General features: G+C 39.4%; 2 protein-coding genes across 2 annotated transcripts in view; both read left to right on the plus strand.

Moving 5' to 3' along the window:
* The window catches only part of LOC146469307 (sortilin-related receptor-like), a 101,420-nt gene extending 87,534 nt beyond the window's left edge, over positions 1–13,886 (plus strand). The window contains exons 47-51 of the mRNA XM_085123315.1: positions 2,869–3,159; positions 6,142–6,447; positions 8,088–8,286; positions 10,737–10,958; positions 11,530–13,886. Coding sequence (XP_084979441.1) covers positions 2,869–3,159; positions 6,142–6,447; positions 8,088–8,286; positions 10,737–10,958; positions 11,530–11,591 — 1,080 coding nt within the window. The 3' untranslated portion in view covers positions 11,592–13,886. The remainder of the gene's footprint in view (positions 1–2,868; positions 3,160–6,141; positions 6,448–8,087; positions 8,287–10,736; positions 10,959–11,529) is intronic.
* Positions 13,887–17,359: 3,473 nt separating this feature from the next.
* On the plus strand, positions 17,360–24,935 carry LOC146469308 (ras-related protein Rap-2b-like). The gene is made up of 4 exons (XM_085123329.1): positions 17,360–18,300; positions 20,381–20,437; positions 22,485–22,558; positions 23,491–24,935. Exons 1-4 carry the CDS (start codon positions 17,856–17,858, stop codon positions 23,857–23,859), a joined length of 945 nt encoding a protein of 314 aa, XP_084979455.1. The 5' UTR covers positions 17,360–17,855; the 3' UTR covers positions 23,860–24,935.
* The last annotated feature ends 1,248 nt before the right edge of the window (positions 24,936–26,183 follow it).

Here is a 26,183-nt window from a genome sequence, read left to right on the forward strand (position 1 = left end):
TTGGGCGCCCCTGAAATAGTTCAGGCTCCAGAAGTGATTCATCGTTTTTTTGCTACAGCTCTGTTTCGTATATGGTCAGGAGCTGACCACACTCATCACGCAACTTCAACGAATGACCGTAAAGTATATAAAGTAATCAAAAACTGGTGATTTAAAGCAAGCAGCTGCTAGGCGATAAAATACAATTCCACGTGCCGTGAGAGAGTTCACGTGCCATGATACAAACGGTTACGTTACGTTATACAAGAGGTTATGGGTACGTATCTATTTATATGAGGGCATGGATTTATGAAATCATTGGAACTGGTGATTCAAAACAAGCGTTTGCTGGGCGATAAATTACTAATGCTCGTGGCGTGAAACAATTCACGTGCCACGATACAAACGGTCACTTTACGTTTTTCGAGAGGTTTTGAGTACATATCTATTTCTGTGGGGGGTTTGGACTTGGTAATTCATTGCGTTTGTTTAGGCTACTAAGATCTTTTCTACGGAAATAAACCGCTTTTCGTGAAGACATAGGTTACATTTCTTGATAATGTTATTATCGGGTTTGAACTTTTTGAGTACTTTCTATTTAATTAGAAATGATTTGTTTGCGTCCGTCGGGGTCCATATATTGTTCAGATAGTTCCGTTGCATTGCGTCTGTTGGCGTTTCGGAAGAATGTGTTGTGCCAGTCCCACGTACGATTCAGTTGTTGTTACCGTCGTTCGCTTGGAGGCATTGACCATCAAGTGGGCATTCCGCTTTCTTCCTGCAGTTGCAGCTCGGGTCATGATTTTGGTTTGGGGTTATTGCTACATTTTTTTTATGTGATGCGATGACGGTTTTCATGTTTGGCATGTAGCTGAGTTTTAGAGTCTGTCTGTTGAAGATCTTGTTTTATTGGGTGGTTCTTGGGGAAGCATTTGTCGACGATGGATAAAAATTTCAGAACAATTGACAATTTCTAATTCTCCTATTTAGTATACACTGACATAAACACTCTAATATCAACTTATCCATGTAAGCTCAAATTCTTTTACTCAAGATGTATCAACGATATGAAACATGATTTAGCCAAACAAAGTTCTGTGAGCAGGCTAGGGCACAAATTGAGGAAGTTTGTTGACAAAACGGTTTCCTTCTTGAACAAATTCAAAAACTGATGACAAAATTGCAAGTACGTTCGCATGATTTTGTCGTGCGTGATGTATTCCTTGGCCCGCCAATTTTTCTGCACGTGCCTTGTTTCGCGTTTCGTAATAAAAATGCTCCGCGCGATAACCCATGAAGGGTCAGGACTTTTTTCCGGCGGAGGAATCAAACACGAGAATTGTCATCGCAAGACTGAGTGTGACACGATAGCGATCGCGTCACCGATTACATCTCTATAAAGTCAAATTGGAAGTCTTATTGTGGTCACCCAAATCAAAGCTAGTCAAAAACTGTCTCTCTTTTCCCCTCTTCCTCAACGTGCACTTGCGATCGATCGTTCGATTCGACATGACCGTTCTTCTTCTGTAAAACATTCGCGTTGCTTGCGGTGAGGTCTGCATTCGAATCTTTGGAATTCTTTGAATTTTCTGACCATTCTGCAGCGTCTTGCGAGGGTCCCGAAGAAAGCTGCAAAACGTCACTACACTTTTCTGTTTCGATTTCGCATTCGCATTTTCGATACCCACCATCTACATCATGCAGAGTTAAATTCATGCGCGTGCTGCTCGTGCGACAAACCTTCCAAAGGTTCATGATTTCTTGCACAACTGTTACCCTCGCTAATCAGACGAAACGGATAATGCTACCGAAACCTCAACTCGATGCGCCTTACGGCCCTAGTAATAACGATATCGCCGTAAAATAACTGAAAATATCGTTATATTGGGGTAAATTAACATGTACTTTTTTAACACATATTGTTTAGTAGCTTTTAGTTAAACTTGTAATGAGTATCAAATGACTTACAAATGTAGCGTTTCAAGCACGCAGCAATGTCCTTAAACAATTTGCAAAGCATTAGTAGACGTTATCAAGGTTACACAACAAAGTCTGTGTTATGAATCCTAAAAGGTAAACAAAACAAAACCTAAACATTTGAAGTTGCGATTGTAATCGCCTTTACTTTTCGCTGTTTACATGCTCATTGTTTTTCTTCTTTAAGCGGTCACTTGTTCTGCTTGTTCATAAAATAAAGTACTCCTCAAGTTTGGTTTGCCTCATTTGTTTTATTTGCAATCTTGAAAACGCATCCTCCATCGCTGAAAGAGAAGAAAGGAATTCTCTCTCTCGTTCGCCCGAATCGTCCAAGGTAATAATAAAATCTCTAATTGCTTTGACAGCTTCAGTAGCTTACACAGGAGTCAGGCCTACGGGCATAGGTTCAATCACTGATATATCATCATCAGAGTCTGACTCGTCCCCTTGAGAGCTAGCATGCGCGACTGTTTGGACTCGATAACTGTAATGTTATTGTATTAAATTCGATGTTTTCTTTAAATTGTAACTGTGTACTGATACTGTAATATCGTTATATCGGGAAGATTTTACGCTTGGTGCGCTAAAAACGCATCGTTATATCGGGGTTCTGCCCATACATTTTACTGTAACTTTAGCCGGGACATAGCATATTTATCGTTATACCGGAGATGTCGTTATGTCGAGGATCGTTATATCGGGGTTTCACTGTATTATGATTTTCCGATGTCATCATGCCGTTATTTTGTGGACCTCATAGGAATCTTTTAGGCGTAATGCAATATTGTCACTCAGGTTCATTTTTGATTTGATTCTGTCCAAGTGAAGGGAGGGGAGGGAAGCTGTGTAGAATCCACCTCTAACAGATAAAAGCACGATCTGAATAGGGTTATATTTGATTTTCTTTTGTAGTACTATGAGCTCAAGTACAGGTGTGATGACTGCTGGGACAGCCTTTACAGAACGAAGACAATATATCAGTTTGATCAAACGTCAGAAAACGTACCAGTTAGTGGAGGAGCGCGGTACACGGTAATGATCCGAGTGTACACCAGCAATGGATATGGCAAATGGGCTCAAACAACGACTACAACAATTTCTGATTTGGGACCGGTTTTAAACTTGAATGCGAATTTAGATTCCCGCAGAAATGAGCTTGTTCATCTGTCCTGGGAACGTCCACATGAGGCTGGTTCTGTACAGGTAAGGACAATGCCAAACTGTGTTGAAACTGAAACTAAGGGCAGGCCAACAAGATGGAAAGTGGATTGCACCGGTTTGAAGAGGTAGCTCTGCAGCTATCTTCAAAGTGGTACATTCTGACCGTTGATTGTGTCACCATGGGCTATAGGTAACATGGGTTTCGACTAAAGAAAGGTTATATTTATCTCAAATAAAGTTGAATTACTCACACTGAAGTAGCCTCTTATATTTTCTGGTCGTTCTCCCTATTTATGTCTCGTAGAATACCCTGACAACGCGCCGCTGGATTCAGGATTACATCGCAAGCATTCGTTAAGTCTTGGTAACCGAGCGTCCTACTTAAATCCCAGGCGCGGCCGCTAGGCGCGCGAGCGTTAACCCTAAAAAGTAACTGGGTGGGAAACGATTTAACCGTTGCTAGGAGATTTCAGCTCCTGGCCAATCACTGAGCTGAAAATACAAAACACATTGTTTTTCGGCAGCTGGTCGGAGCAAAAGTAAACTCCTTCCACCCCCCGCTGGTTGCAAGATGTGATAAAAAGATGCCTCTCCCCACAGCAAAGGAGTTGAAAAAAATTTTGAAATATTAAACATACCTGTGACTGGATTGATATGCCTCGCTTCCTTAAATGGAGATGGGCATAGTTTCTTATTACGAGGTTCGCACGATTGATCGAGTTTGGTTCCTACCCAGGGGGGATTATGAGTTAACGCTCGCGCGCTTAGCACCCGCGCATGGGATTTGAGTAGGACGCTCGGTTACCAAGACTTGACAAACGCACGCGAAGTAGTTCTGAATCCAACGGCGCGTTGTTAACGCTATCGCTATTCTACAACAAATAAACAGGGAGACACGACCAGAAAATATGAGACTACTTCGGTGTGAGTAATTCAACATTGATTAAGATAAATATAACCTTTCTTAAGTCGAATCCTATGTTTCCTACAGCCCATGGTGTCACATTGGAGGAATTTGAAGGAATGGGATATTGCCAGTAGCCAGATTCACGAAGCCATCCTAAGTTAAGCTTTATCCTAAGTATTGTTCCCAAACAATTGTGTATTGTTATGTCAACAATAGGCTATCATAAACAATCAATACTCAGGAAACAACTCTACTTAGGAGAGCTTTGTGATTCCTGTCCCAGTTCTTGGCATTGGTGCATTACTAAATGCAAAATAACCTGGAATTCTTGTAGTATTATGTTAAACCCCGTGGGGTAGGATGGGGTGGGGGGTTTAGGGGAGACCACTTCGGTTGAATTTACAAACAAAATTTGCCTGGCGCTAGAAGGTCAAACAAATACCCTAGCCTCTGCAAAGACACGTGTCATGTCTGAACGTGTTGCAACATGACTCCACGAGATAATTCTTCTGCTGTTTATCAAGCATATGTACGTCTTGTTGCATAGACTTTTGAGTTCTAACCTTTGCAAGAACTATCCTTTGTGACGAAACAAGTGAAAAATTCAAAATTTTTCTGAATTTTTTGTTTCTGGTGTGCTAACTTTTGCGAAACTTACTCGAAAAGAAAACATTTTGACTTTTTTTTTTTTCTTTGAATTGAATGGAGTGTAGTGTTCTGCTGACGCTCATTACATTTTAATAGTTGATTTTAAACAAGCATTATCTTTTAGACTTCTTAGTTAACCTAACATTCAACTTCTAGCATCTAATAACAAGTTGAACTTATCAGCTACTCTACACTAAGGGACTGTGCAATAATTAGGAAGAGGGGAGTTGAGAAACGAGAGGTGGGGCACAATATTAATTGATGTATCAGTAAACGAGGGGCATAAAGGATGGGGGTAATGTCATAACATTCAGTCACAAATTGGTCAGTGATTCAACGGTAAACCTCTACTACTTAATATAAATATAGCAAATTAACACTGTCTTCAATCTCTGTCTTTGAAGTTTTTGTTTTCTGGAACTGTAACTTGTATGTAGTTATCATGGATAATTTAACAAAGGTTATTTCTAAATGCCAGTCTACATTAGTTTCCTGATCAAAGAAGCTTAGTTCTAAAAAACTACAAATAGCATTCAGCTCAGTCAACCTAGCCATTCATGTGAGAGAGCATTTTCAAGTGCTGCTCCAAAGCTTTGGAATGCTCTCACCTCCAGAACTGTGCATTTCAAGTTCCTTTGACATTTTTAAATCGAACAGTTTCTTTTTTTTTTCTTTTTTCTTTTTTTTTTTCTTTTTGTAGAAGTTAGTCCCATTGAGTGTCATTTAAGCAGTTCTCTAACATTTTATCTTTTTATACTTTTTCTCAATGTCATTAAGCCTTTTTAAACTATTTTTAGATACTTTATCATTTAAAGCGCATTCAAGGTTTTTTTATAGAGATATTATTATTATTATTATTATTATTATTATTATTATTATTATTATTATTATTATTATTATTATTATTTATTATTATTTAAAAAATATAATGATAAATGATGGGAATTTCATTGTCTTCCACAGAGTGGGTCCTTCATCCACTGTTTCCGGGTCTAATTGGAATTTGGAAATGTTGGTTTTTGTAGAAGGAGGAAAACCGAAGTACCCGGAGAAAAAAATCCCCGTGGAAGGGCGGAGAGGTTTTCACTATCTCTTTTCTCCCATTCCCATTCCCATTCTCCCCCTCACCCTCCCTTCCTGCTAACTTAAAATCTGACACCAAATTAGTGGTTACCTTTTTGGACACCCATTATCCACTACATACAACACATACACATGCATACACTTGATTGTTCTTGTTTCGTGCAACCTGTGAACGATGCCACCTGATAGAATGATGAAGTGATCTAAGTAGCATGCTCATATTTGATGTTTTTCCCTCGTCCGCGACAATTATGCTTAATCCGCTTTTAGAAACCTGTTGGGTCTTATCGTTCATGATTTCTACTTCTTGTCTGACGTTTCCCAGTTGAATGTCTCTTCTTAAGGCTAGCCATTGACTTGTTTCTTTTTCATGTTTGTTTTTGCAGTATTATATGGTTACTACTGAATGTATTCACTGCAGTTTTGACACCACCCATGAAAAAGCCATCAACACAACTCTGAATATTACCGTCCCTTGCGGCAATACCTACATCTTTACCGTTAGAGCGGTCATCAACGGCAAGTCTAGTAACGGCAGGGAAACAAACATCACAACACTACCCACAGCTGGTGCAGTCACAAAACTGGCAGTCAAGTTTATTCCTGGTAAAAACGAAAGTGATTGGATCAAGAAACGTGAGGATGCCCTTCAGCTGACCTGGGATCCACCAAACGACCATGATAAATGCCTGGTTGGTAATCTACGATTAAAGAAAACGTCCACTCTTGAAATTAATTAGCACTAAATGGTTGAAAATACAATCTAATTTCAAATTTCGTTGGCAAACATGGAAATAATATTTTTGTGTCGGACAAAACAGAATTTGATTATCGCCTATACTTAATTTTAAATTTCCCGGGCACTGCCATCTTGGATTTCATGACGTAATACAGTTGCTCGATTGTTTTACACTAAAGAACTTCTGCTTACTGGCAATAGCGGCAACCGTATAATGTAATGAAATCCAAAATGGCGACGCCCGGAAAATTTAAACCCGAAAATAGGCGAAAATCATATCTAGTTTTCAGCACACTTGAATGTCACTTCTACTTTTTAAACTAAAACTTAGAATTTAGACACTGTTTCCGACATTTACCAGCAGTTTGTTGTCGGAGTGGAGGTTCCCTTGAAAGTGATTGAACCGTTCCCTCCCAAAAATTTTCACCCAATTTTCCGAAATGGTAACGAAAAACACAATGCCTTGTAATATATAATTTAAAAGGTCATGAGAAGTGTGTTGCATTTGTGATTTCTGAATGAAGTCAAGTGTTTGATAGACTTGGTTTTTAGAAAAAAACGTACAAAATTTCACTGATCGACATTTATGATAGCTAAACGCCCAAACTGGAGCTTACTTGTATCTTTTAATGCAGAGCAATCACCCGAAATATATCAGTCCTGAAATGAATTAATTAAAAATATATCGAATATCATAGGGGTGGTAAACCACATCATCAATATCAGTTGGGGTACAAGTTTTTCATTCAAAAGCAAAGAAGAAGTTACTGACAAAATTGTACTGTAATTTACCAACATATGATTTGGACCCAGTCTGGTGGGTTTCTTAGAGGAAAAGAAAAGAGGAAAAGCTTGTGTTCTTCGTTGTATTCTTCTTGTCTTTGGGGGAAGGGGGGTGGTAATTCAATCGCAATCAGTCCCCACAGCTAAGCACTGCTCAATAGTGTTCTGCGATACCGGTGTTAAGCGATAAATGAAAGAGAAACCATCACAGTTTTGTACGCAACTAAAGCACCTGCGATTTCCTCAAAAAGTATTACCACTCTTTTTTTGTATAATCGTTAACGCAAGGTTACAATTCTATTCAACAGATTTTCATTTGAATGATTTCTTCCAGGCTCAAATTTAAAATAATATGATAGAAATCAGTGTCTTGACTCTTGACTTCCAAAAGCTCAGTTTTAGTTTATTTATAATCCTTCATGTAACAATAGCTCCAATAGAGTTTTGTGTGTTGACTTGTTATCTCTCAAACTTGCACGACATTCAGTTACACCCATATTGCCGAAATTACCACCATTATCACCCACGGCTTTCTCCCGTCTGGCCTCGTAGCTCAGTCGGTAGAGCAACGGTTGATCTAATGCGGAGGTCGTGGGTTCGATTCCTGCCTGATTTTCTTCTTTGTCTCTAGAAGTCTTCCATTTCCTTACTAGAGCTAACGCTCAGTAGGAATTTCATGGGTTCACTTAACACTTGAACATACGCTACAGAGTTAATCCTCTGATCTATCATTATTGTCCTTAATGCTTGCGGCTCAACTTTCATTTGTGCCTATCAAACTAAGAGTTTTCTTTTTGGTTTCTTCTTTAGCATTATGAAATTATAGTATGGATTCCAGATACGGATCTACGTATCGCTAATGGTCGAACAGACGCAAGCACAACTCATTGGCTGCTTAGGCGGGAAGACAGCCCCTACGTAGTTGATGGTCAAAAGTACATCTTTCAAGTTCGCTGTGGTTACGGATGTGGTTACGGAAGGAACAACACCATCGTTGGCAGCTTTTTGGGTACGTATCTTTTCACCTTCTTTTTTAGTTATAGTTTAGACCAAACCTTATTGGAGACTTGTTTTACTTTTGTGCAGCATGGCGTGGCTCAGGCATTAGGGAGCTTAAGCAACAACGACGGCAACGGCAAGGAAAACGTCACCTGAAAATATATCTATTTCATTTGTGCTACTTCGCAATTATTTCAACTCGCTCAACTTTTACAAAAATGGCGAACTATCCAGGAACCAAATTGGTAGGAGTGGCGTACAAGTTAAGAAAGAAAATGAAAAATTCACCGTCGTACGTTCACGTACTCCACAAAACCTTAAATGTGGTCATTTCACGTTGTTGTTTTGCGGAGGACGGCAAAGAAATGTACCAAAACGTAAAATGCACGTGCGGAGCGATTGTTTTGCTCATTAAACCTATTGTTTTGCGGCGTTGTCGTTGCCGTTGCCGTCGTTGTTGCTTAAGCTCTCTAATTGACTTGTGATGGCCCCCTTCATACATTCTTAGGGGACTGATTTAATGAAAAATGGCCCATGACATTAGAACCCTTCAACACAACGGTAAATTGGAGATATGTAACCTTTCGTAAGTTGTACCGGTGGTAGATTGGTGGCACTTGTCTTCTCTTGTCAAAGTTGTAGTTAGGCCTCTGGTTTTTAGGGCCGGGTTATCTCCATGGTAATAAAGTATGTAAGTATGGTTGCCAGGCCAGCACGTTGCGTAAGGTAACCCACGGCTCAAATTATTCCTAGAGTATGTCTTTCAGCGCTCAGACACTGTTCTAACTTATGGATATGCGAAGCATAGAAACGAGTCATTGTGAGAGTTCTTATGCAAGAGTGTCACCCACTCACTCGTTAGCTTATGAATTATGCAAATTGGCGTTATTTCGGTTAATTGGCCAACCACTAGCCGGATAATGTTTCGAGCGAATCACGACACAGGTTAGCAAATGGCCTTGCATCGTTTGTTTTCACCCTGGATTTGATGGACAGTGGTTTGTTGATGTATTTTGAAAACGTATTTATTCGCCTTTGGAGCTTAGATCGACTGTAGTTTGAGTTAAAGGAAACCAAACCTTTATGAAACGTCGAAAGAAGAACTTATAAAAACTCGACAATTTAAGCAATGGGAAATGTTTGAGCGCTTCTGGGAATCGACAATTTGAAATAAAATCGAGAATATTACTGCTGTGTTGCAATCTATTAGCATGTGGTGTAGGGTTTGCTTCTCAGGTTTATATGAGTTACCATATATGGTTTTGTGCGAGGCCGTCCCGATAAAGAGACGAAAAATCGAACGAACACTTTATACTAGTTATTTTAGCTGCAATTGTGACGGCAAAAGGCATAAGATAGGCTTTCTGCCTCCCTTCGATACAGTAAACAAAATGGAGGCGCTAAATTGATGAACGAGATTGAGACTAGGTACCTCAAACACGTAAAATGGGGGTGGAAGCCCTCCCACACAACTCCTATTCGTATGTTTGCATCAGGATATTTGCTGCTTCTATCTCGGTCTTTTGACCAATTTAGCTTCTTGTAGTATGTTTGCAGCATGCTAACATGATGAACTGGAGGATTTGCATGATATTCACTGAACAAAACCATGTGCTGTCTCATGTGTTGTATTTTGATCTGAAAGGTCATTTCCTGGTTATGAGGTCTGCGTCTAGCGACTGTTGTTCTTATGCCCTTTGAGGCATTTTGTTTAGGTTTGGTTTGGCTCGTTTCAGTACGTCCGATGACAGTACAGCTTCTCTTATTATCTTTCTAATGATAGGATTTGAACCATGTAATAATCTTTATCTCGCTGTTTTGGTCGGGACGCCCGGACGGGCAATTTGTTTTGTGGCAAGTTGTTGTTTCTTCATTGCAGCTTCTTCGAGAGCTTTGCAATGCGTGAAATTGAGGGCTTAGTCTGCTTTAGGTACGGCTGTGTTTTTTGTCATCTCCTTGCCCCGCCCTGTTACAGTGAGGTTTCTGCGTGGGAGCTTAGTATTTTCCTCCTGTGTTTTAAGTGCGCCATTAAATGATTACGCAAGACCATGGTTTTATCCTCTCGTGGATCAGTTGCCGGAAATGGCTTGGTTTGAGTAGGTCTTTAGGCGATGTTATTCTTTTTGTGATAATGTGTGTTTTTTTATACCCACTGGACGGATCGAAGATACCGGATTTCTATTGGCTATTTCAGATTGCTCACTGTGAACTGCGGTTTTCAATCTCTTTCTGGTTAAATTTTGTACATGTTTTTGTTTGTGCGGCGCTCTCTGAAATTTCTAGCACTTGATAACATATGTCTATTTGGCGAGTAAATGGATGAGGAGTGGAGAGAAATTTAACTTTGTGTCCTATATTTTGGAAAAGAAGTGTCCAATAAATCCTACAATATTTCACATTAAAACCACTTGACACCCTGTTCATGACTTTGTGACTTATGACTTGTATTTTTATCCTTAGGATCTCTGCCACCCAACTCTCCACCCACCCCTGGCAAGCAAACTGGGCATAAGAAGGGCATCAGCGCAGTCGTGTGGGCAGTACCGGTGGCCATTGTGGGGTTGATCCTTGTCTTACTCACCGCTTACTTCATCCGTAAGTCTCGCCGCTTGGAGCACTCCATGTTTGCTCTTATGTCGAGGCGGACAGCAGACGATGATGGTGGAGTAACTTTCCATTCAGGTATAGATTTATTCATAATACTGTTGAACCTAAGCACGTAAATTATGATCATCCGGGTGACATTGACTGACGTTTCGACCACCTGAGCGGAAGTCATCATCAGAGTCAAGATGAGTTCCGCTCAGGTTGTCCAAACGTCAGTCAATTTCACCTCAAACAGTCCTTCTCTGGACTACACTCACCCGGATGATCATAATTTACGTATTTATGACATGACTCCTGGGTTCAAACCATTTACAGTTTTCTTGTCGAACCTCTTTAGTGCAGACAGTAATGGAACATACAGCTCCGTAATGCAATAATTTAGGTCTGCTCTGGCCTTTAATTCTCCGAAGTGACTACCCTCGCTGCTTTTCATAGCCTACTTTCGGGCGTTCAGTTTTCTCAGATGAGTGACACATGTAAAAAGCATGTTGCTATATATCTGCAAATGATCCAGGGCAGGTTTAGACTTTCAAGTAGTCGAAATGCTTAAGCGTCGTGGTGATACAATACTGTACAGTCCTAAGAGAATTGTAAATGATCACGTCCAGGTTTGTGGTTGAATTTTATTCTCTTTCTTTTTCCGTAGATGATGACCAAGTACCCTTAATCCAAGGTTTCTCTGACGATGAACCGCTGGTCACTGCTTAAATCACGGTGTCAACATGGACCATTACAAGTAGCGTAGTTTTGTTGTAATCTACTGGTAGTTTTGTACTATATAATGATAAACACAATGGCCCCAAACAGAGCAAAAAAAAACAACAACAACAACAACCTTGACGTTACAAACAAGGCCCCAGCTATCCGCATGGAAATTTTCTAAGCCGCGTCCCTTATTTTGGACGAAAGGGATGATAATCATGGGGGTGGGGAGGGAGGGGGGTAGCGCTTAGAATTCAAATGGTTCCTGTAGAGTTCAGTGCCGAAGGTTGTGGCTGTTTTCATGAAAATTGTACCCTGCCAATTTGATTTCCCAAAAGTACTTTGCTTACGTACTCGCGTAAGTGACTGGCTCGGTTGACTAGCTAGAAAGGGACTGCTGGCTAGTGAGCTTTTGAGTCTTTCGGCAACTCGGTCTTAGATTCTTGTACCCCTGGTTGTTTTGCAAAGGAGGTTGTTTTTAATTCAGTCCCCTCCTTAGTTTTACCTGATGAAAACCGTGGGCTAGAAACATGTTTTCGCAGACTTAAAGGCCGTAGTTTCCCATCTGCCTTAAAAATTCTTGAAAGCGTACTTTTGAGGATGGTTAAAAAAAATTTCGTGTCCCTTTTACGCCTTAACTGTTGTTAGTTATGACAAAAGCACAATGCCAGCTAGACTTATATTTAGCTATAAAACAGAGTTGTATAAATGGTGGAGAAGTGCCAGAAGGTTGAAGACATTCTGGACGTTTCGGGCGTAGCCCTTCATCAGTGAAAGTCGAATGTGACTTAAATTCTCCTCTCACACCTGTTTTGCAGACCCATTTTTATGAAGGAATAACCGTAGAGTCAGCTATTTCATCTTTCACACTAACAAAACGTCGTCGTTCACAGCCGCAAAGATACCTAGACCACCACCCTGGACTGTTCATTTCAAGTATCTCAAACCTTCACAGTTGTGTCAATTCCTAACAAGTCTGCGGGAAAAACAGTTTTTGCCCTATGTTGTTTGGTGGCTGAATATTATAAAATAAGTTTTTAACGAGACAAGATAGTTAATGTATGTAAAATGCACCTTCGTTGTAGGCGTTGTAGATTAAAAAAAAACATGCACCATGCTCAGGAACGTAACCGACTTCCCAATAGTTTTGTAGTTAATGACCAAAAGGTATATAAATTAGAAGCTTTGTTTCCTTTTTTTTTAAATGGTGAAACTGGGTAAAATCTAAATAGCGCTGTCCATTTGTCAGGGTTTTCTGGCTTGTGTAACATTCACTTTGGTACCATGTTTGTGTCAGGAAGCAGGAAGGATAACGTTCCTCTCTGCTGGCCTTAGTTAATCTGATATAAGGAAGCGCTTTAAGGGAATTGATTAACGTTAAGGTAAAACATAATGAAGTTACATGATGAGGTCCTCCAAGAGGAATATAAAATGATTCGTTGTTTTTGTGTGTCTAGGTGATAAGTAGCACTTGCGTTTAAGCAAGGTCGTTTTAACGTTTTGGTTGCAGCTCATAGCAGATGATTTTAGAAGACTGGCAAGCTGATGCCATTTCAAGCGCCTGTAACAAGGCTACCAGATAACACTTACAGTTAAAAAAAAACTGAGCTTTTTATTGTTATTATTATTTAATCAGGATAGTTTAAAACAAGTTGTAGTCAAGTAGTCCTTTGGGCTTTGGCTTCTCTCTTCTCATAATAATAGCAATGTTCAAAGTTCGAGGAACTGTTTAAGAAGCACGAACTCTAACTTTGCGATCGCCCATTTTTCTTCTTTTTTTTTTTACCAGTAAGGGCTGGTTACCTGAAGTTGGTAGCGAAGGGCGGAGAAATGTTCGGTTTCTTTTCATCGCTTAACTTGTGCGCCAGACTCGAACGAGAAAAGAGAAGGGGCTACTTGAATGTCAGTAAATTGTAGATTTACGATTAGTTCTTCATTTAAAGAATGCTTTTTGATAATCGTTTGCTTAATGCTCGTGCCACAAGTGGTCAGCATTTCATTGTTGCTGATGTGCTTCTCGTGTAGTTCAAATTTAACCGTACATCATTATTTTATAATTTTATGTTGTAGACCGTTTTGTATGTTAGGTTTTTTTAAATATACCCGTTTTGAGATTTGATTAAAACTAATGACATCTGTACGATGCGGTTAGTCAAGCCTCTTGGTTTGACCACGGTATCCGCTAGTCACGCAACACGCACCTCTGAACAACTCTTACGTGACAACCATTGATTTATGTCATTATTTTTCTGATTATATTATGCAAAAACGTCAATAAAATAAACACAGTTTCACAAAAAACTGCGTTGTCTGCTCGTGTCAGCGTTTTTTAAGTGGCAGTATAAAAAATCGACAATGCTTTGTCGAAACTTCAGAAAAAATCGTGTTATGAGAAACTATGATTCAAGGACATTTTCCAGCTCTAAAACAATAACTTTTATTGCGTTCGACGTACAAAGAACGCACTCCTAATACAGATTGGAGTCGACGGAGATTGTATGGGATAACGTTGATTGAATGAATGAATGGATCTTGGGACGCGTATCTTGCACCCCCGCACATTTTGCAGGGGCGGATGACATCATCACCAACTTGGCAAAGGAGAGAGAGCCTGGTGACATCGAACGCACTAGTTTTATGCAAAATGTTTGTGTTTTTGTTCTGTACCTCCAACATGGCCACCATAAAAACTCCTTATACTCCAGTATACTCAAGTTCAAGATAAATGCCAATGACCAAATCCGGGACATCAAGAGAAGAAAACATAATTTTACTGGGGTTTCAAAATAAGGTAGTGACCCTTTATATTGCGTGTATAACTTGAGCAAACACATTGCAGAAAACAGAAATTTCTTGTAGTAGGTATATTTACCAAAACTTCATCAATCTTTCGCCCCTACGCCATCTACCTAAACCCTTGAAGCCTTAACAGTGATCAGCATGTAATATCAATGCTTATTCAGCCGCTGAGGTCACCTCATGAGAATTGAGGATATGATCCTCCAAGGTGAATTTTCTTGATATTTTAATAACTTCTCCCAATACTATTATAAGCAAAGTATGGGGACAAGAAAGGAGAATTTGTTCTTTGATATTAGAGGTTAAAGGGTTAAATTACAACCATATCAAAATCCTTGCAAGATTTATAGGACCCTGGACTACATGCAAAGTTAAAGAATTTCTTAATTGTCTGAGATTAAATTGCATGTCTCGCTGACCTACAGTTCTTGTTGCTAAGTGCCAGGCGATGTGCAGTACCATTTTGCCCGGGGGGGTTACTTCCTTATAAGAGGCTAATGGGGATGTGCCGCTAGATGGGGTCGCATTTTCACGACTGGATTGACTAGAATGGGGTCGCATTTTCAATATAGTTACTAGAATGGGGTCGCACATTTTCGGATTTTTGTGGTGCGAAAATTCTATTAAGTAGGGATTCAAAATGGTCTCGGTTAAAAAGTTCAGAAAGTTGTTGTTTATAAAATGTAACAATCACCTCGCATTACATTCCGTTCTTTAAAGTAGATGCATGAATAGAAAGTGACTTAGTTGGGATCGCGAAAATTACATTTTCCCAAAAAGTGACTAAAATGGGGTCTATAACTGGCCACAAAATAGACTATAATGGGGTAGGGGCTCTGAGAGGCCAGAGGCACATACCCAGCAAAACTTAAGCCAAGTACCCCCCCCCCCCCCCCGGGCCATTTTGTCAGGAACGACAGTGTATAAACGGAACCAACAAGCCATTGAAGTCAGTAAAAGTGGCCGAAAGAAATGAATAAGTTGTATCTGACCTTCGTCTTATAGCGCGGTTATTTCGGTGAATGTGAATATCACTTCCAGAACTTAATCGCCTTGCCGGAGTAGATTTTCGGATTTGATTGTGATAAAATCTAGTGTTTTCTTGTGTGAAATGTAACCTCGAGGTTTCGCAATATAAGAAATGAAGATCGGCATTCCTTTTGTCTTCGGAGGGGCAAAAACAGCTAAGAGTGAAAAATAAGGCCACCTTAGATTTTCGGAAAGTCATCAGTTACTGTAGCTGGGATAGTCAAGAGACAAGATTCCGTTCGCCAAATTCATATCTTTATATTTAGCTGAAACTGCAAGCCCAACATATCAAACTGCATTAGCTTTTAATCCCTTGTGAACGATCACGGAAACGAGGAACGCCATTTAAGGTATTTTGCTTACATTTTTCCATTCGGTACCCTGTTGTAACTGATAAACTGCAAAGGACCGCAAACGAAAAGTCGAGATCAGCCTTGCAGTTATTTGAGCTACTCCTGTTGTAAAGTCTGCAACTTGAAGCCTGAGAACAACAATAAGAAACGTTAGGGAGCAACAACGTTTTTTGTTTGGTCGGTGTGTATCAGGAAATATTGTTCTCGTTTTCAACTTTTACAAAGGCCTGTTATTCTTATGCGCAGATCAATTCGAAAGTCCCCACCCCTCCAAAATTGACTTCTTCAAATATACCCAAACGCCGAATTTGACGATCAAATGCCCCTCCCCAAAAAAAATGTTCCAATTTCTTTTTTATCTGGTTCATTCACATTCAATTAGATTTTCTATATACACACACACACACACACATCGAAAATACTGAAAAGTTTATGGAGACCCTATTTCGTCATGAGCCAATCGCTCATGAAAGTGACGTGTATTCCGCCAGACAAGAAAAAAAGGTGAAAACTTGACTCTTTAGGTTCAAACTCCCCACCCCACCCAGATAAAGCTCAAATCCCCACCCTCTAGAAGGCCTTTCGCGTCAAATACCCTACTTCCCAGGCAGGGAAGTGCCCCTGAGTGGAGTGGGGGAGGGGGGGGGAGAATGTTGAAGGTTCGAGGAACGATTTGATCGGCGCAATAATTCCACTGAGAGGATTTACAGATTGGAGAAAATTAGATGCAATATTATAAGCCTATAAACGTGGATTTCCTGCATGAAGTTTTACTGTGCTAAGCAGGTTAGTTAATTGCAGTGAGAAACCAATTGCAAGTGAACTTGAGGACGTCTCCAGAAATAGCGCCCTCCCGCGTGAACAAAGTAAAAACCAAATCTCGTTCCCAAGCGGTCCGCGTTTCCCGTTCTGCTAGTGAAGGGTAACGTGGACGAACTGAGGAGCGAGATTGGGAAGCCCGGATAAAAGTGACGAGTTATGCACTGATAAGTGAATGTGCCCACTAATCCGCTTGAAGCTGTGTTTTATGAAAAAAGAAATAATAACTCTAAAATTAAACGCATCAAATTTTGCACGGGTTTACTCGTGTTTCTATATTAGAGCAGAAACACGAGAACCGTTTCCTGAATCATGATTCAAAAGGATATAGTACAAGAAAACACACTGAGAACTGCGCCCATTCCACAGTAACGTCCGTGTCTATCACTTGTAACCTTATCTCAGCTTATCGCAGTTGATCTCCGCCTGAATCACACGTCCTTCACTAGTTGTCTGCCCTTGTCTACTAAAGGCTTTATCCATCTAATTCCACTTCCATTCTCTGGCCTTCTCACCTGCAGTGCGTTGTTTGAGAAATAGCAGCTGATTTCTGTCAATTCAATCCCACTCACTCGGCTTAGCAATGATCTTTTTGGGATAAGCATTTCTTTTTCAAGGCGAATACAACAGGGCAAAAGGTCTTTTTACCTCATTCTTGGTTTAATTAAGTTCTAGCATCGTTTCCGCGACATGTTTTCTCCAGCGATCATTAGTTACAAATCTTTCATGAAAACCAGACTGGCACAAATGAATCAAATAATTTCGTCAGTGATCTGTGCGTTTCAAACGTGAATCTGTTTTCGAAATCGTTTATTTTTATTAACTTTTTTCTGCCCTTAATCAACAGGAGGGCTATCCTAGTGAACGTTTCTCTACTTCTTGCCTTTTCTTGATGGATTGTAGGCGGGAATTTTCAAACGCGAGGTCAGCAACCTTTAATCAATAGGCCACAGAACAAAAGGGTTTTTTCAGTTCATTGACTTACACGTCAAGTAATTATCTTTTCGCGTGCTTGTTTGGGAGCCAAAAGAGAAAAGATATTATAAAAGGCACGCAGCCGGCCATAACTTCACGTCTTTTATTGCGGAGAACTAACAACGCAATCAAGCACAGAGATAAGTTTGTGGAACGGTTCTATAGGGTCCAAGCTTCAACAACTGGCAACAAGGAATCGCAACAGGAAAGCTTTCACCGGTTTAATCTGCGGCTAACCTGAGCGGCCAATTGTTACTAAGTCTTCCCGTTTTCTCAAACGAGCACAGCTGTAGAAATGCTTCGAAGACGAGGCTCCGCGCCAGCCGTTGTCTTACAGCAACATTTCTCCGAACCAAGAAGCGTTCCACTGTTGAGAGCGGATCGTATCATTCCACCACCAGATGCTCCGAAGCTGTCAAAGGCTAAACGCAGTGGGAAGAAAGATTACAGTCCGCCTCCTCTGACTTTGGTGGAGAGACGGACATACGAAACAAATACATCCTTGGATTACGATAGTCCCTCGCCCAAATGTCCGAGTCCCGGATCGCCTGGATCACCGAATTTGAACAAAAAAACGATAAAAAGTCGACCAAAAAGAAGAGAAAGTGAACCTTTTGTAGCTCAAGCATCGAACACTTCGACAAATTTTCGGAACAGTTCAAGCTCGCTTCACAGACGTAGCAATTCGTTCAGGGACTACAACATTGTGCTGCTTGGTCAAGGAGGCGTTGGAAAATCGGGTGAGTTAAAAATAAGTTTCGATTATCCCGCACGATGAAGAGTTTGTTCGGTAATTTGTACTTGTAAAAATAACAACAAAACGTAAACAAATTACTATAAACCACAGGGAAAGTATCACTCGGTAGCTTTTTAATTTAACGATCACGCTTTACGATGTTCATCCTCGGCAAAAGTTAGAATCACGATCATTACGTGTAGCATAACAAATGGCACCAGAAAGTACTTGCTCAGTTGATTTTATCTGATTGGCCACACCTTAGGATTTAAAACACATATTTCCACCATCAGGAGTCAGAACCAGTAATTACAACAAAACACTAAACATGAAGTTTTGGTACCAAACGAAATTGCTCTGTTTAGTAGCGTTAATCTGAGGTCACTCTATCGAGGTTTTCAACTACAAAAGCAAATAATATAATTAAGATGAAAGGGTTAACCTCTATGATTGAACTTGCTAAATTGGAAAATTAACATGTTGATAGCTCTGCGGATCACTCAGGTATTATAACTAGTGGCTTCAATAACGTTGCGTGATTGTTGTGAATGATGGCCTTCCTTTGAATTTCTAATGGTTTGTTTAATTCAGTAAATATCCAGTTTTCATCTCTCCGATACACTGTATTAAATCAATTGGCGATTTATTTTGGGGGTGGAAAATTGCTTGAATGCCAGCTTTCTCGTGAAAAGCTATGCAAACAAATGATTTTGAACTCGATAGCCGATGATCACTCGACCATGTAACCATACAAAACACAAAACACTTTTGGCAGTTGAGTTGACTTATGCCAAAAGGAGTTACCAGCAGATTAAAAACATCGCAAGAGATTTCGATCACAAGATCAATTAACAAAACATGTTTTAATCGCTTTGGCGCGAACGTTTGATATTTAATATGGTTGTTTGTTTAAGTTAAATGGTGTGTGTTCATAGTTGTTTATTTTATTACTTGAGTATGGACAAGCTTGCTCACTGGTTTTCGTTACGAGTGGTTACTCAAGCACTATTTGAAAAAGTTACGAAATTTGCGGCTTGCCAGTGCATTGCTGATCAAGTTCTTTTCATCAGAGATGTCAGCGTGCCGCGAATGAAACGTTTTTAAAAAGAATTTGAAAAAATCCACAAAAAACAGTTTTTTTGCAAAACAAGCGCTCTTTACAAGCTCCCGTAGAGCAGCCAATTTCAATGAGAACTTTTCTTGGACTCAGAGCAGGCAAGCTGAAGTTATACTGTTCCCACCATCCATAAAAAAAGAAACCGAATCAAAATTATTCCACAAAAATCGATATCAGCATAAAATTAGGTGGGCTAAATTTTAGTAGTTGCTGTTTCGAGAGCTCTGACTTTCGTAATGTCGGGAGGGGAGGGGATAGATATGTTGCATTTTGCAAAAGTGTAAAATAAAGAGCCTTCGATGAAATTTAAAAAGATGAAAATTCACTAAAATGTTACACTGTAATGGATGAACTGAGATTTTTCATCAGAAAGAGGTTTTAAATAAAAGGAGGTGAGTTATAACTGAAAATAGTCTTGATAACCTACCCGTATATGAGTCATTTCACTGTGTTTGATTAATGCTTGAATGTGTCATTTTTTTATCAGTAATTAAATCCTGATTCCAATTATTGCTAAATAAAATTACGATATTTAAAAGAATCACGGCCATCACTTCCCCCTTAAAACGTTTAAAAACAAAGTCAAGTTAAACATCTTACGGTCTTACTGTTCATGAGTTTTCAACTGGTATTTATGTATTTATTTATTTATTTATTTGTTTATTCTTTTCCTCTTCTCTTTTTTTAATGCTTAATCAATTGCTTTGCTCAAGCTTTAGTGCCAACCTACCTTCTATATTTAAACATTATTTAGTTTTACTCAGCTCGATTAGCTTTTCAGTTATTCTGAGTAAATGTTACCTCTTTTGTATTAATATATTTATGTTGTAAATTAATTTTAACTTTGTTCACTTTTTAATTTGGTAATAAAGCTTGTTGTTGTTGTAAAAAATTTTGGGATAGTAGTTTAAAACAACCTTCAGTAGAGTGATTAACTGAAATGTTTCGTTTGCCTACTCGTTTGCAGCTCTCCTGGTTCGATTTGCAACCGGAAGATTCATTCACGAGTATGATCCAACACTAGGTAAGCTTGCTTTAAAGAAGACACATTTTCATTTCCCTTTTGACCGCCCCCTTATCTTCCTCCCTTCCGGTGCCATTCAACCTTAACCAGATTACAGCCGCTCAAAACTGAAAAAGCAAAGAAACAAACCGGACAAACAAAGAAAAGAAAAATCGATACTGGTAGTAAAATTACGGCCCTCAGAAAAAACTGAAAGCCCTAAGAGAATCAAGGTCACCAAATTTGACTTAAGTATGGAGTAGTGTAAGTCAATTTTTTTTTTGCAAACTTGGTTTAACTGAAGGCGTCCATCCTTTTCTGATTATGTTGGATATGGAGTCTCTTGGCTTTGGACGCCTATCATTTTAATTTCTTTTTAAACATTATTTTCTCGCTCAGACAAATCCAAAATTTGGCAACCACAATGATAGAGAAATGAAAAAGTAAAGGTTCAATTTTTTAATTTCCGTGCGTTGGCGTTGAAAGCCATGTTTTGCATATCATATTCCTTTTAATCTAAGTTTAGCACACGTGCCTGAGACTCACTGCAGTGATCATCGCGTGTCTCCGAGTAATTTATTTATAGTTAAAATATGTATTAAAATTGTTTCTATTTTTACCAGTCGATCCGAGGTCATGCAAAATTGCTGTGTGCCTGTCATTTTGTGTTCCTTGAATTGCAGTAACTAACAATGCCGATTTTAACAGGCACGTCATATCGCCAAGATGTTAAGTTTTGATAACTTTTTTTTTTCTAGTGGGTGTATTTAAAGTACTATCGCAAATCAATGGCTATTTTGGGAAGCTGCGACCGCGTATCAGTCTTATCACGCCAGGTTTCAAGTGTTTGAACAGATGGGGCTTGTCGCTTTTAACCTTTTTATCCTCTACAATCTTCTTAAGATTTTACAGAATCCAAAACTAGCATCAGCAGAGGGAAGCAAAAATTTGTCCTTTTGAACCTTAATGCATAGAGACTTTTCCTCATCCTCCTCCTTCTTCTTTTTTACCCCTCTGTGCCTTGTTTTGTTGTTGTTGTTATTGTTGTTGTTTTGCGGCTCTACCAATTGTAGTTATAAGGAGAGTTTGAATAGGTATTGATGAAACGTTTGCATGTCATATGTAATTACTTTGCATGCCAAACTTAAAAAAAGAAAAACAATGAAGTGCTTTGCATACAATTCTGTTGTAAGAACGAAAATTAATTAATGTTTTTCTATAAAATATATTTTTTTGCTAATAGCATACCATTGTTTTAGATCATTAGTAAAGCGGCGATTTTCAATCAGTTTAAAAGACATGTTTCGGCAGAAACTTCTGCCTTCTCCTTAATAGGATGCTGTTGCTAAACAAAGAGCAGATCTGTAAATGGTTTGAACCCAGGATTTATCTCATAAGTACGTAAATTATGATCACCCGGGTGACATTGAGTGACGTTTCGACAACCTGAGCGGAAGCATCTTCAGAGTCAAGTAACTGATAGTGGAACGTCAGTAGATTATATAAAATGTATCTGGTTGTTGTAACTCTTGAACAATGCAGGGACCACTTGTACAAACAGCAAAGTGTAGCCGGATCATAATCTGTCTACTGTATATCTCTCTTTTAATAATGGCTTCTGTACACGTTTTAGCTTTCTTTGTTTATCAACCAATCACATCTCAATTTTTCATTAGTATCATCTTTAAATATTGTAACCGTTTATTTCCAATTTTTACTTAGCTTTTTGCAGCCCCCTGAAGAAGGTTAGTATTGTCTAACCCAAACTGTCCTTCTCAGGACTACACTCACCCGGATGATCATAATTTAAGTAAATAGCAGATATTTAAAAAAGAAAGTAATACCAGCTTCGTAGCATACAGTTTCATAAGCTATCTTCCCGACTCCATTCATGACTCAAGGCCACATTTGGCCATAATCATCTCGTAAATTATAAGTCGAGCCAGCCTATTATTCTAAACAACGAAAATGGTAGTTATTGACATTTTAAGGTTTGACCAGTAGGAGTAAAGTAATCACGAAGAAGTCACGTGGGTTTTTAGATGTCATGTTTTTTTTATTTCATCAGAGTTAACGTATGATATGTGTTACGAGGTAGATGACGAGCCTGCGGTATTACATATCACCGACACCGCGAGTACGGTGAGTTTTACAATTACTTTGAAAACATTCACTGAAGTTTCCTGTGATCAAAATTAAACTTTGAACTTAAGACATTGCCTTTCATTTAATCCCAGCTAAAATCAAACAAATAGTACTAGTAAAAGTGCAATAATCGCCTTGTCGTAGGTTTTATCAAAACAAACAAACAGATTGAAACCTGGAGGAGGGGTACGCCCTATACAGGAGGGTCCTCCCAAGACGGGTACCTTTATTGATCAAGCTGGAGGTGTATAAAAGGGTAGGGATTTAACGAGCTGAAGCACAGGAAAGGGTAAAGCTAGAAAACTATCATTTAAAGTAAACTTAGCAAAGACCACTTCTACAGACAGGAATAATTTGTATGGACTCAATAAAACAACTTGAAAGATGCAAGGCTGATCGAACAGCTATTGGGCAATGTTATTTGAGAGGGGCCTTCTAAAATACCTCAAACAGACCCATTGAATAGAGATGCAGTGTTTCTATTGTAGGTACGTAAAACGGGTACCATTTCATGGCAATGAAAGGGTTCCCTTTTCTGTCAAGAATGGTGTATAGAAGGCTCAGGGTTTGGACCTCCGGGGAGCATCCCCGTATAACACGTTTCTGAGACCCCCCTCCCCACCTTCCCCCAACCAAGGATTGAAATAGCCCCAAAACCCGTAAAATCGTTTTACGCAATTCCCTCCAAACGAATACACCATCACTGCTCTAGTCTGACCAGAGAATGAGCCAATATGTTCAGAGTAACCCAGTGATACACTGCCCTGGGGCATCCCCTCCGGTTGATAACGGGAATATAAATTAGGCAAAAGTAATATCCTTACTTGCTTCATGCTGCAGAAACCTGGTTGCTGGTAATTTCTGGTCACGTGGACCGTCTTTTCGCTCCGAAAGAATATCCCACGCTAATCAGCAAAATTCTTTTTCAGCATGAGCCTGTGTACTTGAGTCAAAACGAAGGTTTTATCGTAGTTTACTCCATAGACGATCCAAGGACATTTCAAACAGCAAAACAACTCGTCAAGCTGATTCGTGAATTAAAGAAACAACGGGGCCAACATACCACTATCGTTCTTGTTGGGAATAAGGTGGACTTGAATCACTCCAGAACGGTTTCTAACAAAGAGGCGCTGGAGTTTGCTTCCGAATATGAATGCTTCTTCCACGAAACGTCCGCTGCCAACAATATCAACGTGAAGGTTGTATTCCAGGATGCCGTGAGGCAGTTAAGAGTGTTTCAGTTGAACAGGAAGACAAATGGACCGATGAACTCCATAAAAAACTTTTTCTCACGATGAACTGGGACAAATGCAGAGCTACTTGTCAATGCTACGCCTCTAAACCCTAACAACCCCTTTATTCATACATTTCTAATTTTGACAGTAATTTTGATTCAAAATTGCTTTAAGGGATCTTAAGGATTTATTTTTACTTAAGCAGCGGCTGGAGAAGTGTTACTTGGGTACCAGCGGTTATCTCTCGCGTTCTTTGTGGCTCTAAGATCGCACGAGAAATGTCTCTGGCACACAGCACATGTGCATACGACGTTAGCATAAAGCACGTCAAAGATTTAGTTCTCTTTATGCTTTAGGAGTTCCCCCAGCCAGCATTGGTAATGACAACAGAGCAATACCCCTGGGGCAATGAACAATGTTGTAATTTAATTAAGGCTCAGCCTGGGAAGGTGGTTACAAAGCGCCCACCCGCTTCTTAACTTTGTAGATGGTATGTTTAAAATTGTTTCCTTTGGCGTCCGCTAATTGAGACGATAACGTCATGTGACGTCCGAATTACGTCAGCCGCTTTGTTGGATCCGCCATGTTGGATTTCTTGATTTCTCCAAAACACTGTATTTGAACAATGGTACTCGTTGAGACCTGCGATCCACGATTTTAAAAAGTTCACTGTACTTTACCGTGCGAATTTGAAAAGCGTGAACATGAACGTGACCTGCACTGTTTCCTTTCTATCATCAAAGTTTCCGGTAACGCTATATCAGAATTTACGTACTGTCATATAATTTCCTTGATATGTCCGCCATACTGGGTACAACACCAACAACACTATATTTCGTGTCGCAACATATACTTTCACTTATATACTTAGTTATCAGAAAGTAGCAGGCAAAAATTTGCAGAGCTCAAACGATTTTTAATAAAAACCGAATAGTAAATTAATTAGCGGTAAATTGATGGGTACGTGTTTTTGTAAGGCTGTTAATAATTTGTCTGTGTGAATTGTGAATTTCTGTACAAACCGGGGTTGTGCTAACTGTACAAAACTAAAACAAGATTAAATAAATATAAAGATGTTTTTCAAGTTAATAATCACTTCATAGATGAGCTAAAGTAATAAAAAAAATTAACATTTTCAAGATGGCCACGTTTCTCTTGTGTTTTCTTTAATTTAATGTAAACACTTTTGCAGAAGGAACACCGAGGTGTGAACTTGTACTGATCTATACAACATGGCGTGGTGAAATACTGTCTGATGCATTACGAGGCTTCATGAAATATTGCGGGGTTAGAGCGAAAAACAAGCCTGGTTTCAGTTTCAAAACACTCGCTTGAAAACCCGCTCTATTGATTAAAAAAAAAAAAAAGAACAGTTTCTATGTATTGACAAATTATTTTCAGACAGAATAAGCAAGGTTATTCTGAATGATTCTACACAAGAGACTTCTCGTACTCTTTACATTCTATTCCCGCCTCTTTCTTGACAGCTGCAACCTTCTTATTTCGCTATTGTCGTTTCCGCAAAATGCATATGTTTTTGTAGTAGTAACTAAAATGGGATTATTTCTTCTCATTAGAGAAACACTTAGTGAAAGAGATATCCAGTGGCTTCGAGCCTATACAGCTTAATGTATACTTACAATTTTATTAATTGTTTTTTGTTTAGTTACTGAGTTGATAACATTAATCGGTTTCGCAATCTTCTTAAAGGGGCACAGTGACGGAGATTTTGCTGTGTCCACATCTAGGTTATCCATTTCGCGTAGTAGGACATTATGGTCAACGAGATCGAATCCTTTGGAGAAGTCAGAGAAAAACATTCTTACATACATCTCACCACCATCAAGCGATTCCAAAATAGTGTGAAGTAAATAAACCAAGGCCTGCGTAGCGGATCTTCCTGGAAGAGCAAACTGCTTACTGTCCAACTTGTCCCAAACACACATGAGTAGGGACTTAGCTGAGAAACCTTCCAGTACTTTGGGTACAGGTGAAGTTAGCGACACTGATCTTAAGTCACTTTCAACAGACATTGGAGGACGACACTTGGGGACGGGAACCACAATAGCTTGCTTCAGTTGTGCTGGAACATAACCCTGTTCAAGCGAGGAGCTGTATACGTCAGCAAGAACAGAAGAAAGTTCAAAGGCAAACTCTTTCCAAACAATATTCGGGATCAACTCGGGACCTGGGGATTTTTGCATAGGATGCATAGGAGATGCATAGGTGGTACTTGAAAATGATGCATAGGAGGTACTTGAAAAATCTGGCCAATTTTTTTTCAAGTTAATTCCAATTCATTTCTATCCTAGCCATCCGCAGATAAATATGAATGATACTAGTTTCTGTGCACCGGTAGGGTTGTTGTTAATTAAACTGAACCATTA

The sequence above is a fragment of the Pavona decussata genome, unplaced genomic scaffold (assembly GCF_977016875.1).
Source record: "Pavona decussata unplaced genomic scaffold, jaPavDecu1.1 SCAFFOLD_124, whole genome shotgun sequence".
Lineage (NCBI taxonomy): Eukaryota > Metazoa > Cnidaria > Anthozoa > Scleractinia > Agariciidae > Pavona > Pavona decussata.

Excerpts from the sequence above, each read along its gene's own strand:
- LOC146469308 (XM_085123329.1), top strand. The coding sequence starts at position 17,856 with ATGCTTCGAAGACGAGGCTCCGCGCCAGCCGTTGTCTTACAGCAACAT. Across the intron at positions 18,301-20,380 it reads AGGAGGCGTTGGAAAATCGG|CTCTCCTGGTTCGATTTGCA; the intron begins GTGAGTTAAAAA and ends ACTCGTTTGCAG. Across the intron at positions 22,559-23,490 it reads TCACCGACACCGCGAGTACG|CATGAGCCTGTGTACTTGAG; the intron begins GTGAGTTTTACA and ends ATTCTTTTTCAG.